The sequence below is a fragment of the Gavialis gangeticus genome, unplaced genomic scaffold (assembly GCF_001723915.1).
Source record: "Gavialis gangeticus isolate Ggan-Ray unplaced genomic scaffold, GavGan_comp1, whole genome shotgun sequence".
NCBI classification, from domain to species: Eukaryota; Metazoa; Chordata; order Crocodylia; family Gavialidae; genus Gavialis; species Gavialis gangeticus.
Window position 1 is genome coordinate 7,902,821 of NW_017729013.1, and position 14,196 is coordinate 7,917,016.

The window sequence follows — 14,196 nt, forward strand, 5'->3', positions numbered from 1 at the left end:
CTTTTCAGTTTTTTATAGAGATGTATCTCCTGTCATCACAGACTTGCAACCTTTTTATGTTTTAATAAAAAGAAAATTGCAGGGTCTATGTTAGCAGTGTGAAATCTAGAAGCCTGGAGGGCTACATTATGAACATCAATATATAACAAGCTGATTCCATAAGCACATGCTAACATTTTGTACGCTGTCTTGCAGGGAGAAGGAGTTCAACAACTTCGAGAAGCCTTGAAGATTTTAGCTGAAAGGGTGTTAATTCTAGAGCACATGATAGGAATTCATGGTAAGTGGTGTGAATTCCTTGGAATTAAATTTTGCTTTCTCTTGAATAGGCAAGATGTTCTGAGCTCTGAGATAAGTGACATGTATGTGCCTGCACGCTCCAGACCTACCTTTTTAATCTGATCTCTCAGTGAGCTACAGCCTTCTAGGGCTGACTGCCACTGGTCAGCAGATGTTTAGGCCAGGACTTTCAATATTGCACTTCTGACCTTAGACTTCTATATTTATAATTAGGTGACTAAAGTGGCCAGTTTGCACAGGTGCTGAGCACCTGGAACTCCCATTTGTGGCAAGAGAGTTATTTTAGCTTACACCAATGCTTAAAATGTCCCAAAGACATTTGTAGTGCAGACAGTTCTGTGTGGTTGACTTGTCAGTGACAGATCAAACTGTGCTGCATTTTACTTCATGTAACATCTACAAATTTAGCAAACTTGTCAGAGTCTTGTGGGCCACATCCTCAAGTGCTGTAAATAACCAGCAACCGTCCACTGACTTTGATGGGTCTATTATAGATTGCACAGCTAAGGACCTGGCCTTTTATAGCACTTGTGGCCAAATATTAGTGCATAAGGAAAGCAATCTTTGCAGGTCCCAGGATTACAATGTAAAAAATAGTAAATTTTGAGACCTTTAAGGAGATTCTTAACATCTCAACTGTTTCTCTTTAAACAGAGTGCTTAGTTTTTCAGTTGGAACCATTTCCCTCGCCATCACTGATACAGTCCTTTCACCCCTTCACCAGAGAGGGGGTTTCTGGTGGGTGCAGATCAGGCTTCTCCTTTTCTTTTTTGGAGCCTGGGAAGTTATTGAGCTAGTGCATTAACAGATGCAGGAAAGTGCTATGTCTCTTTCTACCTTTCAGAAACTGCAATAGAACAAAATGTTTTAGACCTGTTCATAATTCGGCTTTGTTCACCACATGCCTGTGAGAAACCAGTTTGGACTTTGGCAGCTACCCAAATGCTTCTCGACCAGCACTGCCCCTTATGCAGTGAATTGCTTTCAACCTGTTTCCTGGACTCACCGTCACTGAGGTGTTAGGCCAGTCAGCAGCAGTTCTTACCTGTTGCTCTCTGGCAGAATCTACAACCATTGAGGCACTGAACATCTGGCCTCAATCTGGCCTTTGGATTCTGTCTCAATAATCTAAATGGGCAGCCTCCTCTCCTCCATACTCTTGCCTAGCCATACATGTGGAAAGTCTTGGGGTGATGGTCACAGGACTCTGTAAAAGTAGATTCATCAGGCACCTGACTCGACCTCTTAGGCGTACACCATGATGCAGAGGATCAATGGTTGTCTACTACACCACGCAACCACACCCCAGTTCTCCCCCACATCTCTCCACAAGATCCATTCCTCCCTAGGATGGTTTTGGGAAGCAGGCTAACCAAATATCAGTTGGCTCCATTGACCACTGTCTAATGCCAATGTAAACACATGGGTTAAAATTTTACAAGCTTCTAAGACCCATTTCAAGAGTGACAGGGCTGAGAAGCATAAGTTGCTTATGCACATTTGAAATTTTAACCCATTAATTACTGTGGTCCTTGTCCTGTATTCCCTATTAGTTTTGATTCTTATATACTGTCTTAGATCAGAAGAATCTCAAGGCAGGAGCTCATTTTGGCTACGGACAGACATTACACATAAACCGGTTTAAGTGATCAGAAACTGGTTTAAACCTGTAACACAACAGATGTTCAGTGCACATAAACCAGTTTGAAAATGGCTGAAACTGGTCTGAGATAAACGTGGTTGAATGCAGTATTACACTTAGCTGATTTGTGTCAAACCAGTTTATGCAATGGCTGTCCCTGACCTCTTGCTGGTTTAAGTTAAATCAGACTCCCCTACATCCCAGCATGCTGTCTGGGCTGGGCAGGGCTCTCTGCTCCACAACAGGGATGCCCCTCCCCCCACACCCTGGCTGCACCTTTGGCAGATACTGCAGGTGTCTGCCTGGCTTCTGCTCCGCCCTCCCCTCTGCCTTTCACAGACACAGCATTAGGGAGCAGGCCACATGCTGCCTATGGTCCACGCTGTGGGAGACAGCACAAGGGCGGAATCAATAGGTAGCTGGTAATGTCTTTCTGTTGTTCGTTTAATGGAGTGGTAAACACTGAGTTAGGGAAATAAACACTGTTATCAATTCCCTGCTGGGCTGGTGGGTGCGGGACCCCTCCTTAATAAGAGCACTCTGCTGGGGACTGGACATTCTCCCCTCAGCTCAGGACTGGCCATTCCCCCCTCAGCTCAGCACCGTGGAAGGGAAGGGAGGGCTGCTCTAGTTCCCCCTGGCTTCTAGCCTGAGCCACTGCAGGCATGTCCCTGCATGTTTGGGATGTCTGTATGGTTACAAACTGGTTTACTCTAGCCAGGTTAGACTAACTTGCAAAGATTGAATCAATTCAGGCTCAGGATTTTTGAATGTCTGTCTAGCCCTGGTCTACCCTGCTGAGCCCAACTGGGAAAGAAAAAAGGTGGTGTGTGAGAGTCCTTGGAGACAGGGGATTTGCAAATTATTTGTATGAAGGTTGGAGCATGAACACTTGACAACCTCATACAGATGGCAAAGCTCATGAGCTACCTACACCTGCTCCGGAGAAACACAATATGCTCTGTAAAAATGCTTGGAAATCTGAAGGTCCAAGTACATTATAGTGAATCTTACTCTACAATACTTTTTATCTTTTGGGGCCATTTATACTATGGTAAAGTGCTACTAAGTGACCATGGCAGCCTTTTAATACCATTTAAATTATGGGAAAAAACTGGGTACACCTTGTTTAGTGAGTTGATTCCATTATTTTGGCTTATGACTAGTTGAGTTAGGTTACAATATCTCTTTTTAAACAAATACAGTTCTCTTTGCACAATCCATAGTGTAACCATAGTTACACCAGTATAACTATGTTTTCTGTTACTATTCCCTATTAATATTATTGTTCCTGTATCGAAAGGGGAATAGTCATATTGATATAAGCATATTTATACCAGTGTTGTTGCATACACAGACAAATAGAAGGGCAAGAGTTAACTGCTGGTTAAAGCAACAAACACATTTGGGTTTAAACATCACCTTAATATATATACTTCCTTTTTTCTTATTCTACTACTAGTGTATTTTTGCTCATATGCTATAAAGAAAGAATAGAAATATTAATACCTTATAATCCTAAAATAATATTGAACTGTCTAAACTGCAGCTCAATCATTGCGTACATGCACCTGAAAGAATGTTATGTGACAAAATCAATCCAGAGTCAACTGCAAGCAAAACTGCTCTCAAACCAACCCAGCAAGAAAGGTCTTTCTAAATAGGCTTTGCAACATGCCCTGAGAATGAGCCAATACTGGAAATACAGGGCCTTAATGACTAAAAAAGAGCAACTTAAATTGTGCCCAAATATTTGCTGTGCAGAATTTGCAACTCATGTAAAAATGCAAAGCTTTCTCTAAAAGACAAAGAGATTGAGCAAGAGTGCTTAGTTTAAATTTCCTTAATAATTATTTTACTTACAAGCAAGTTGGATTATTAACCATTCTTGCCCTGGCTTTCACACCAAATTGTGTATTGAATTCTTAAGAACAGCTTTGGCTCAAAACTGGTCTTTCACTAACCCCAAAGTCTGAAGAAACAGGAAGTACAACGCAGCCCTGTTTGCATGCAGCGGTTGTTATACTGAATGGAATTTGTTGGTAGCTGGTTCCCAAAGTAAGAAGGCACCACACAATTTTCAAATCACCAGATCCCAAGGATCTGACCCTGCTTTAAGTGTAGCTGTGCCATAGACTTCAGTACAGCCAGAGCGTGCCCTGCTGAGAAGGCCCACACTGAAATGCCAATCACATGCTTTCATTTTTCACAGACATCCCTGCGGCTTTGGAAACTAAAACCACCCAAGCAACAAAGCAAAATATACTGACAAACCAAACTCCTCTCTAACAGGATGGAAACTTGAGATAATCAGAGGATTAGCAAGCTCCCAAGAGCAGCCCAGCAGGACACAGGAAAACCCAGTCAGTCATTTGGCAATGACTTTTTCAGCTAAAGCAACAAAAATCCCTTTGTACCAGGACACTTGCTTGTGACAGAAGTGTTGCATCTTGTGAGCAAATAACCGATGGACATCTGGCTAGTGAAGCTGGACCCTTGGCAGAGAAAGGAACAAGTGTCCATCTCTGAAGGCAAAGGAAAAGAAACTGGGGCATTCAAAATGAAGAAGCTGCATTAGGGTTTTCAACATCTGTGCTGAACACTGGAAAAATGCTGTTGCCACTGCCAAAAGTAAAATTAGCTTTGTAGGGCAGGGGAGCTATAAAAAAAATAAGTGCAAGCCAATGTCTGAAGTGCTGGGTGACCAACCTGCTGGGATTTATTCTCATTGCTATAATAAATGAGCTACATGACCTTGGCTGAGCCACTTAGCTACTCAGTGCTTCATTTCCTTTCATCTGTACAGTGGGTGATACTTAGTAAACCCTCCATAATGTGGAATCTCAGTGTTTGCTCAATGTCTGCTTATGCGACACTTTGCCCTTTTATAACTGCCATCTTCCAAGGACCACAAAACATTCCTAAGTATTAATCACCAAACACTATTACATTGGTTATGTTTGTTATAGTGCTTGCAGACCAAGAGAGAACAAATAAGCACTGGACAGACATAGCTTAGCTCACAGACCCTGCCCCAAAGAATTTACAAACTGAACTAAACAAGATATACAATGTAAGGGCGTCGGGACAATACAGCGGCAGCCAACTTTTGTGTGTGGTGTTCAGTGGTGGGTTAATTAAGACGATACAAGTGGAAAGAAAAGGGGAAGAAGAAGAAACATTAAAGGGAAATGGGTGAAAGGCACAGAGCAGAGGAGGAATGTAACAGGAGCAGGGCATTCATTTTTTTCATCATAACACATACCATTCAAGCCTTCAGGACTGTTCGCTTGCTCCTTTACTGTCTCTCCTATTAAGTAGCGGTCTCCCTTGTCTTACCTTCTTTTAGACTCTCTATCTTCCGTTGAACCAGGCTCTGGGCAGGATGTGATGTCAGGCTCCCCTCTACGAGCAAGCATCAAGATCAAACGTGGTGGACCCCAGCAGCGGCACCAGCCCTACCAGGTCCTCTCTTCACTGCTGGATGACAGTGAAGCCAAAAGGAAAAGCAACAGAATGAAATAAATGTGTGTTAGTAATTTCTACAGCCCATTTGCCCATTAAAGATACAGTATCCTCATGCTTAACTGCAACATGCAGAATGAAGTGGTTAGGAAGCTGCAGAGCTGGCAGTGGCATTGCCTTGGCTGGATATTGCTAAGCCATTACTGCAAGGGCATGTCTTCTCTTGCTGAAAGTGTCACATGAAGAATAATTATATTTTTACATCTGAAATACCAGATGCCACATGTTTCTAGAAGCTATCCCAGGAAGTGGATATCCCCAGGTTTGTTCAAAAAGGCACAAATCCTCCTCTTTTGCCTTCTTCCTTCTCACATGTTATTTGGTTAAAATGCTGCTTAGACCTCATTCAGCCCTACCCTAGCTCAAAGCAAAGCCCTGTGCACTATGATACAATAGTTTTTGGCATGTGGTCATTTTGAACCGTGGTCATTTTCTTGCTGATTTCCAGTTGAGGGTACCACATTCAGTAGCTCTGCTAAGGCATTGTTACCTATCTTGCAAGGATTACTTTTTTTAAAGAGTAGAACAAAAAATTAATAATGAATCACTTGACAAATTTTTCACGGTTTCTGTTTGTGAAACAAACAGATGGTGGCTTTTCGCAAATGTACGTATTTGTCGTTCAAAGTCTTCCACAAATTATTCCACTTTATTCTTAGTTTTTGATTGAAATTCAAAATCTAGGATTTGAGCTGTGTTGAGCTGCGAGTGTTTTGTGATTGGATGAGCATACTCTTACCAGGTTTCTTTTGTGACTAATTATGGAGTACTAAATTTATTGTCTCTGCATATTCAGGCATGTGATCAAAATTCTTTTTGTAAACATTTGTAGCAGTAAGACAATTGAAGTTTTCATACCTAGTTTGTGTTTGTGTCACTCAAACAGCCAAAAAAGATTCATTTAATGCTAGAAACAAATATTCACAGAAAATGTTTTGCCCCATTTAATACCATAAAGAGGAATTCACAGATTCACAGAAATTTAGGGCTGGAAGGGACCTTGTCAGATCATGGGGTCCAGCCCCCCTGCTCTAGGAATTGTTTGGATACAATTTTATTTAGCATGTATCATAAGTGCATTTATCCATTGATTGTCACCTAGCAATTCAAATCAGAAAACAGTGTGCTGGCAACATATCATACAAGGCAGTAGTTCTCAACATTTGTGAATTGAGTAGCACCCAGTTTCAAAAACAATTTATATATTATCATGCTTCCCTCCTTGCACAGGGACTGGGCAGTAGGATGGTTCAGATGGGGCAAGCCCATCTCCCCACATCTCACTTATCTCCTCACACCTCACTCATCCTTCAAAGGATCTGGCTGTACCCCAGTTGAGAATCACTGGTTGTATAGATTAGACTCTTGCCAATGGTTTATCTTGTAATTGTGCAGCGGAAAGCTGGCATATTACCTTTTGCAAAAGTACTTAGTAGCGAAACCCAGTTTGATTGGGAATGTTTTGCCTTCTCTCAGGTGATGAATATGTTGCATCTGCTGTCTAAACACATAGGTCAGGTCAGTGTCATTCACGTAGATAACAATAGGTTTGTTTTTTAAACAGTGTTCAGTCACCAGTCCAGGGCAATGGCAAATATAGTCATTTGCTTAATGGTTTCTGTTGGCAAAGTCATTCCCTAATACAATATATATCCATGTGCTAAGAACCACCTTTAACAGTACAATCTGTTGCTGCCTTTGTTGATACCCTCAGCAGAGAGGCCAACTACTCAACAGACAATGTAGACTTAAGTACACTCTCCCCACAGAAGGTGGTGCCCCTAGGGTCAGAACAGAGGCATGCAGAGCATTAGAAATTTGGGCTGTCACTGGACATATTCCTTGGATAAAATAAGGTGTTCAGTCTTTAGTGCCTTCAGTTTGACATTACTGGGGCACTACATTAACTTTATGCGGATGTTTATGTTGTATTTCTTTGTAATGTGATCTTGAAACATCCAGATCAGGTTTATGAACACTGCATTGCTAGAAACAAACGGTGAGAACTCAACCTGGAGTAATTAGAATTATAGGTGAGGTTCATTTGGCCTTATTAAAACAGGTGCAGTTGGAAGTCAGTAGCATTTATTTATGATAAACTAGTATTGTCATGACCTGAGAAAGTGCTCCTTGAAGAGAAGTTGCTGAGTGCTGTACAATTAAGCGGTGGAGATGGACAAGAATTAAGTAGTACTGAAGGCTGTAATCCAATGTGCTTCCTTAACCCACTGGCACTGATTAGTAATTGTGAATAATACCTGGGGTTCATTTAATAGTCAAGGTGTGTAGCTGGATCCTCACTCAAGGTTTTTGTTGCTCAAGTCAAGTGCAGCAAATTTCTGAGGATAGAAAATAAAATATGCTCAGGTGCCATCTTTTATTCCCTCTTTCCATGCAAAACCTTGAGAGCTTAACGCTGTTTAAAACCTGAATGCATCATTTTTCCAAAATGAAATATTTCACAGTCTTTAGTACATCTTTTCATACTGCATTCTGGACAAGGTCTCTTCTTGTGATGTCTGCAGGAGCCCAAAACAGGGAGCAAAAAACCCAGTCTAGAGAGGGTGAAACACTTTGTCCTTGCCTATTAAGTCATTGACACAGAGAAATGGTCTCACCCTGGTTAATTCTTCCAGGACAGTAAAATCATCTTCAAAATAGATCTTATTGGCAAGTCCCAAGGTGACTCCAACAAGTGTGTGGGCAAAATACTCACTGAGATCAAAACCTTTTAGAAAAAAAATGGCAACCAGCTCTCATTCTAAATATAAAATACTAATAAAAACAGCTTATCTGCCTTCAGATGGCAGACAAACAAGTCCAGTAAACCAGCTATAACATTATCCTCAATTCACTGTCTTGGGTGGCATGAAATTATTTAAAGGGAATTTATAGCATCAAGTCTTGTTATAGCACCCCCATTCCACATTTGCATTAAACATTTTTCTTGGAACAGTCTCTCTTCCCCCTTACAAACAAAATGTTGACTCTATTTTTAGAGGTCGAGCAGTGGTTAAACATTTACAAGGTAGTTTTGTTGCATCTTTTATTGAGCAGAGAATCTTAGTCCTGATGGTCCTTTATGCCTGGTACTGAGCACTTGGAAAATTGGGTCCTGAAAGACCATTTTGATCAAAAAATTTATGATGATCCTGCTGATGTGAGCCGCAGTTCATCTCATAAAGAAAGAGTTTTCCCAATAAAGAACTTCAGAGGCAAAATAAAAACTACTGCCTGATCTTTAAAAATGGAAATATCAAACTTCTGTTCCAACGATCATGTAGCTACTGGATTTAATTTAGGGAAGGTAGAGAAATGTGATGCGGTGGATTATTAGCATTCGCTGGGATTCTAGAGTCTCTCAAGTGAATTGAAAGGGATAATTTTCTTTCTACAAATTAGTCTTCATGAAGTAAAAAAAATTAGTGTATTAGGTTGATGAGTGGTCTCTCTAGTTTATTTGCATTTGACTAGGATTTTGGATTTTAATTAAAACAAATTAGTGGCAAGACAAAAGAAAATTTAATTGAAATTGTTTGCAGTTAATCCTACCAGATTGATTGTCAAAAGGCTGTTTCAGGTTCAAATTGCAACATCATTTTAATTACCAACTTGTGCAGATTTCTATAAAAAAGCTATGTAATTTTCTGCTCCCAACACTTCTTGTTTTAGTTAGATACCAATAGCTATCAGCGTGGTACTGTATCTTTAACCTGGGAAGCAATCGGCTCATATTTTGTGAACATTGTTTTTGTACTGGGGTTTAATTCCTTTTTAACTGGTCAATAGTTATACGATATTGTTGTGCAGTCTCAGTCTAAATAAGTGTTATAAAGGTGAACATAACCTGATGTTTTAATTAATGATATTCATGACTAAACAAACCACTCTGATCCCATTTTGTTATCTTAGGCAGGATACTAAGATTCATTTTAGCTTGGGCATATGCATTTTGCCATCTCTTCATAACTTATGGGGATGGAATTTATTTCAGATGCGTGCTCATTTAGAAGTGTATTTTAATTGAAATGTTAGTGCTTTATCTTATGTGCATACTGTGCAATACCATAGTGTGTTCTTTTCCTTTGTTAAGACTTCTTTGGAACTTACTTAACGTATTTCTTTGAACTCCAATGCTTTTCAGCTTGGATTGATTCTGGTGATAGAAAAGCATTTCCGTTGCCTTGAGCTAACCAGAAGCAGTGGCTGCATATTGCCCGTTTGAATATGCTGTAGTTCATTAACCCTGATTTTCACCAGCCAGCTGTACCTTCTTAGGAAACAGAGAATGCTTCAGTCCAGAGCATCCAAAAGGCACTTATTGTGAAGACTTGACACAAACGCAGGAAAATTAGAATTAGCTAGAAAGAAGAGCCATTTCTGCCCCTTTGAAGATAAAATGCAATAGCAATTTACCATTGACCTTAATGGGAGCAGGATCAGGCCTTGAAGTCAGGCCCAGATCCTTAGATGATAAAAATCAGCAAGGCTCCACAGTGAGGTCACTAGATTTATGACGATTTGCACAAGTGAAAGACCTGGATCCGAGACGCATTCCCACTCTTCAGAATTAATTAGGTTAATGTAGAAACTTACCTGCTACCGTGGCTGCAGAAAGACAAACAATCAGCTCTGGAATTACTTCTCAATGCACAACGGTTCTTACTGACTTATTGGAAATTCCTCCTTGCACAATTGTAATCTCACTACTATTCAAAGTGACATTTCATTCTGCTGTCTTAATAGTTTGGGTGGGTGGGGTCAAACACCTTATGGTTTATGCAATCACTACCCAAGCAAATCAGAAAGGTGCTATACATGTACACACATTCGAAGCCATAGAAAAAATAGCTAACTTTTTTCCCTCTAGTTATTTTACACAGTATTTTTTATTTATATCTGTGTGTTTTGTATGTGTGCAAGCGGTCCTGGCTTTTCTCATTGTAATAAGCTCTAAAATCTTTGTTTTTTTTATAGGGCAGCATTACACAGTATCTTGTGATCATGTATAATTGTTAAGAAAGCAATAGTAAATCTCTTCCGACCTGATGAACTCATTTATGGCAGGCATTAAAGTTTATCATCAAACCTCATTAATGGAGGGAAAAAAACCAACCTGTTCACCCCACAGCTTGCATGGTACTTCTCTGTTCTCATAATTGCTATATTATTGTTCATGGTATCTAGTTCTCTCTTTGCTATGGGTTTTGTTACTGTATATGGAATGTTTTGTATTCAGCATTTTTTTACAGAGCCAAGTGGGAACAATATTCAAGAGCCCACAAATACCAAAGACCTTTCATGTAATGCACTGAGAAATAAAGACATACTGTAAGTGAACGTGGTGTCCAGTTCTTTGGATTTAGGAAGTATTTAACAGGTTTGAACATATTTCCTACCTAATTTTGGGAATCTGTCTCTCTTTTCTGCCACTTCATCTTTCATTCAGTGTCTTTAGTACCACTCTAAGGTGCTCTCTCTTCTTATAAACAGGGATATAAATGAGGGAACTTCTTAGCCCAGTTAGTTTCTTAAGGATCAAAAATACTAATTACCAACTCTACTCTGGTCACCTTTATTAGTGGTAAGCTGGAGGGATGCTTCTGGACATTCTTGTTAACGAAAATAACACGTTAACCAATCTGTTTTCAATAAATTATCTCAGCTAGGTGTAACTTTTATTCCTGAGGCTTATAGAAATAAGGCTGAAGAGCAAATGTATGTTTCTGGAATGCAACAGATTGTTTCTACGGCCAACTATTAGGAAAGGCTCTTGGATAAGTACACACCTAGGACTTTACACAGTACTCACTCCTCATCCTGCATTTCTACCTGTGGTAATCACACTGCTATGCTACATTAACTACAATAGAGCACCCCATTTACACAAGCATACATGCAATATGTGGGCAAAGCAGCTCTACTCCCCATGTAGCCAGCTAAAGGAGGCTCATGCTAGTGTCTGGGAATCCCTTAGTGATGTCAAGCTGCTATGGATGCTCCTACACTTCCCACCATCCCTGCTGCTGACAGAGGCATCACCAAACTATCATCTGACAGATCAGAATGACTTGACCACCACAGAAAGGGCAGAGCCTAGGAGAATACAATAGTGCTTATAGGATGTGTCAGTATTTAATTTAAAATAATCTATAGCCCAAAGTTCCCCACAAGTTCTCTACTTCTCTGCTTCCTAGAAAAGGGCCTGGTTCCCTGTGCCCAGATCTCCCAATCTCAATATAGTCCTTTCCCCCAATAGTTACCTGCTTTTTCTGCAGCCCCTCTCTGTAGATGCTTTTGCCACCTTCCTTCAGCAGTCCAGTTTAACACTAGTTTGTATACCTCTATGCAAGCTGTAGTCACAATTGCAGTTTGCAGTGTAGACAACCTAAGTTATCTTACTCAACACAGGATTTGGAGGTTTTGACACCCTCCTTTGCAGCCATCCCTTCCGAGCAATGTGGTGTGGTATTTGGCTATATAGCAGGCAATCTGCCATTTCTCCCAGTGCAGTTGCATCTGATTAGAGCTGACAGGAGGGAACACATTTTTTGTACCAGTTTTTTAAGGTTCAGCTTCATTCCAAGGTTCAATGAAATGAAATCAAAAAAATGGTCTGATGTCTGGGACAGCAGCCTGGGAGGTGGAGCCCCACATCCCATTCCCATCTCTGTCCTATTCAGGGCACAGGTCCTCTGACACTGCAGGCATTTCACCCTGGGTCACTCTCATCCCAGTCAGTGCCCAAGCCACAAGACTATAGTTTCTCTCATCCTTCCTACTGAAAGTGTCAGGAAAACAGCTTCATCTCTGCAGAAGTGCTGCAGCACTGATTGAACAGAATAGGTCATGATTGACTCTGACGGTATTTATCTTTCCAAACCACAAACCCAAATCCAAGCAAACAGCAATCTGTGTGTGTGTTCTGACCTAAAGGCATGTTTACATTGTTGATATCCAGATAAGTTGTTCATCCCCCACTAGCGTATGTAAAACAGAAACATGTCAATGACCACCAGGTCAAAGCCTTCCAACTCATTACGTGGTTCCTATCCCCTGATACTGATATCAACATAAGGGAGGTCTCCTAATCTAATAGATCTTCTGCCCATGCAGCACTACTATGCCTTACAGGTTGCATTTATTATCTTTCAGGACCCACCTCAGACTTAACTACAGGCATACCACAGAGATATTGCGGGTTTGGTTCCAGACCACCGCAATAAAGCGAGTCACACGAATTTTTTGGTTTCCCAGTGCATATAAAAGTTATGTTTACACTATACTGTAGTCTATTAAGTGTGCAATAGCATTATGTGTAAAAAAAAATGGACATACCTTAATTAAAAAGTACTTTATTGCTAAAAAATGCTAACCATCAAAATGGCGCCGATGGAAAAATGGCACCGATAGACTTGCTCGACGCAGGGTTGCCACAAACCTTCAATTTGTAAAAAAATGCAATATCTGCGAAGCGCAATAAAACGAAGCGCAATAAAACGAGGTATGCCTGTATATATGTCCTGACAACACCAGGTAGTAAACCAAAGACTGCAGCGCTGGTGTCATAGGGAAGGCTTTGGCTTCCATGACCACAGTCCATTCTTTGGTGAGAGAGGCAGTGAGCTGCTGGGAAGGGATGGCCTCCACCTCTCTCCGCTAGGGAGGAGGCTCTTCCCAGCAAGACTGGCTGACCTGCTTCACCGGGCTTTAAACTAAGCCCACCAGGGGATGGGGGGACCACAACCATTGCTGGCCCACTGAGCAACCCTTGCAAAGCCATCAGGCCAAGGCACTTACCGGAGCCCACCCCTGCCCCAGCCCTGGAGCAATCTGTAGGCAAGGCAAGGGCTCCCAAAGGGACACTTGTGTGCCTGTGCACAAATGCTAGGAGCTTGGGGAATAAACAGGAGGAACTTGTCCTCCTGCTTAACACAAATAATTATGATGTCATAGGGATAACGGCGACGTGGTGGGACTCCACCCATGACTGGGCCACAGGTATAGACAGCTATACCCTGTACAGGAGAGACTGAGTGGACAAAGGGGCGGGGATGAGCTCTCTATGTCAAGAAAAGCTATGTGTCCCTGCAAGCTGACACTGGTGCCCAGCGTGGACGACTAGAAACCCTCTGGGTTAAAATCCGTGGGGAACACAGCACAGGGAGTCTACTACAGACCTCTTACCCAGGATCAAGAGCTTGACCAGGAGTTCACCAGGGAACTGGCTGAGGCCATATGCTTCCGGTGCATGGTTGTCATAGGAGACTTCAACTACCCAGACATCTCATCTCATGGGAAGAGCGCTCAGCCAAATCTAAACGGTAGCTAAATTTTCTCTCATGCGTGGATGAGCTCTATCTGACACAAGAAGTCTGTGGGCTGATGAGAGGTAAAGCACTGCTCGACCTGGTACTGGCAACGGAGGATGACCTAATCAGCAACCTAATGATTGAAGGGAAGCTGGGTGACAGCGACAATGAGCTGATCACCTTCACCATCCGCCGTAAAGCTGGCAAGTCAATCAGCAATACAGAAGTCCTTGACTTCAGGAAAGCTGATTTTGACAAGCTCAGGAGGCTTGTCAGTGAAGCCCTAAAGGACCATGGCCCAAAGGAGAGGGGAGTTCAGGATGAGTGGTCGCTCCTCAAGGGAGCGATCCTGGATGCACAAGCAAAGGCTATCCCATTTCAGAGGAAAGGCAGCAAAAGGGCACAGCAGCCCCCCTG

General features: G+C 41.7%; 1 protein-coding gene across 7 annotated transcripts in view; it reads left to right on the forward strand.

The window, feature by feature from the left end:
• COL26A1 (collagen type XXVI alpha 1 chain) overlaps positions 1-6,501 on the forward strand; it is a 442,136-nt gene extending 435,635 nt beyond the window's left edge. For 5 of the 7 annotated variants that reach the window (XM_019511439.1, XM_019511443.1, XM_019511442.1 and 2 more), the window contains 2 exons: positions 196-280; positions 5,292-6,501. In XM_019511439.1, coding sequence (XP_019366984.1) covers positions 196-280; positions 5,292-5,467 — 261 coding nt within the window. In that variant the 3' untranslated portion in view covers positions 5,468-6,501. Of the gene's footprint in view, positions 1-195; positions 281-4,154; positions 4,789-5,291 lie in introns of those variants that run through there. The other 2 variants (XM_019511441.1, XM_019511446.1) reach the window with 2 other exon arrangements.
• Positions 6,502-14,196: the final 7,695 nt, after the last annotated feature.